General features: G+C 45.1%; 1 protein-coding gene across 1 annotated transcript in view; it reads left to right on the forward strand.

Moving 5' to 3' along the window:
• The window catches only part of fars2 (phenylalanyl-tRNA synthetase 2, mitochondrial), a 115226-nt gene that overhangs the window by 103972 nt on the left and 10063 nt on the right, over positions 1 to 1191 (forward strand). The window contains exon 8 of the mRNA XM_015398569.1: positions 119 to 279. Within this exon, the coding sequence (XP_015254055.1) occupies positions 119 to 279 (161 nt within the window). The remainder of the gene's footprint in view (positions 1 to 118; positions 280 to 1191) is intronic.

Consider the following 1191-nt stretch of genomic DNA (forward strand, 5'->3'; position numbering starts at 1 on the left):
AGTTGGTTTTGAGGTTAGCCATCAGGCCCACTTAGCAAGGCAAACCTATGTAGGAAGTGAACTTTGGGATTATTGGCCCCGCCCCCTGACCTTTGCCCCCTGTCTTCCTTCCTTGCAGCCGGGGCCGGGAACAAGCTGGGCTGGGCGTTTGGTTTGGGTCTGGAGAGACTGGCCATGATCCTCTACAGCATCCCAGACATCCGGCTCTTCTGGAGTCGAGACGAGCGCTTCCTGAAGCAGTTCAGGGTGGAGGATGTCCAGCAGCCCATCTGCTTCCAGGTACAGACACACACTAACCAGACACTCTGCTTCTCACCTTTCTGTTGTCATCATTTATGTCAAAGGATTTTAGGAAACACAAAAACATTTCTGTTATATTTGCTTCTTTATGGAATCAGTATTTTAAGTCTTTTGGTTTCCATAAAGCATTTTCTGCTCTCTTTATTTCCATTGGTTTCATTGACACCATCTCCCCTCCTCCTCATCATCACTTCTATCTGCTGGGTCTCCATCACATCCTAACCAGGAGGAGTCAATAAGCTTTAAAACCTGATAGCAGACTTAGTGAATGTCAGACATTATCAACTCATCCTATTAGGAACCATCTGGTTATTTATCCGCTGCCAGACTTCAGGTTGTTATCTGCAGTAGGAATGCTATCGTTTGATCTCTACATGTTGATTTGTTGTATATCTGATTGGTATTTGACCTCGGCTACAGAAACAATTAATCAGATATAATGATGGGAAACGAAAACCAGTTCCTGTTCAGAACTGGTTCCATGTGTTCCAATTCCATGGCGCCGTCTGGCAGCTAGCTTAACGGTTCTCTTAACGGTTCCAGGCAGGAAACCAAAGCCTAGCGCTGGGCCGCACGACTTACGTCACATTTTTTACGCAAGTTACTCACACGGCTTTCCGTAAGCAAGTACGACGTGAGCAGACGTGAGTCTAGAAAAGCAAAAAAAATAAAAAATGGCGTCCCATCGGGTAAAGTGATCGAAAGTTCGGCTTCATTTTAAGGATGATAAAGATGGAAACAAGGCGCTTTGCAATCATTGCAAAGTGGTGATTACATCCGCAGGAGGAAACTTAACGAATGCATTTAACGGATGCCGTGTTTCTGATGCTTCCGGACAGCAGAGATGGGAAGTAACAAAGTACAAATACTTCGTTACTGTACTCAAGTAGA

This window comes from Cyprinodon variegatus, unplaced genomic scaffold (genome assembly GCF_000732505.1).
Source record: "Cyprinodon variegatus isolate N-32 unplaced genomic scaffold, C_variegatus-1.0 Scaffold942, whole genome shotgun sequence".
Lineage (NCBI taxonomy): Eukaryota > Metazoa > Chordata > Actinopteri > Cyprinodontiformes > Cyprinodontidae > Cyprinodon > Cyprinodon variegatus.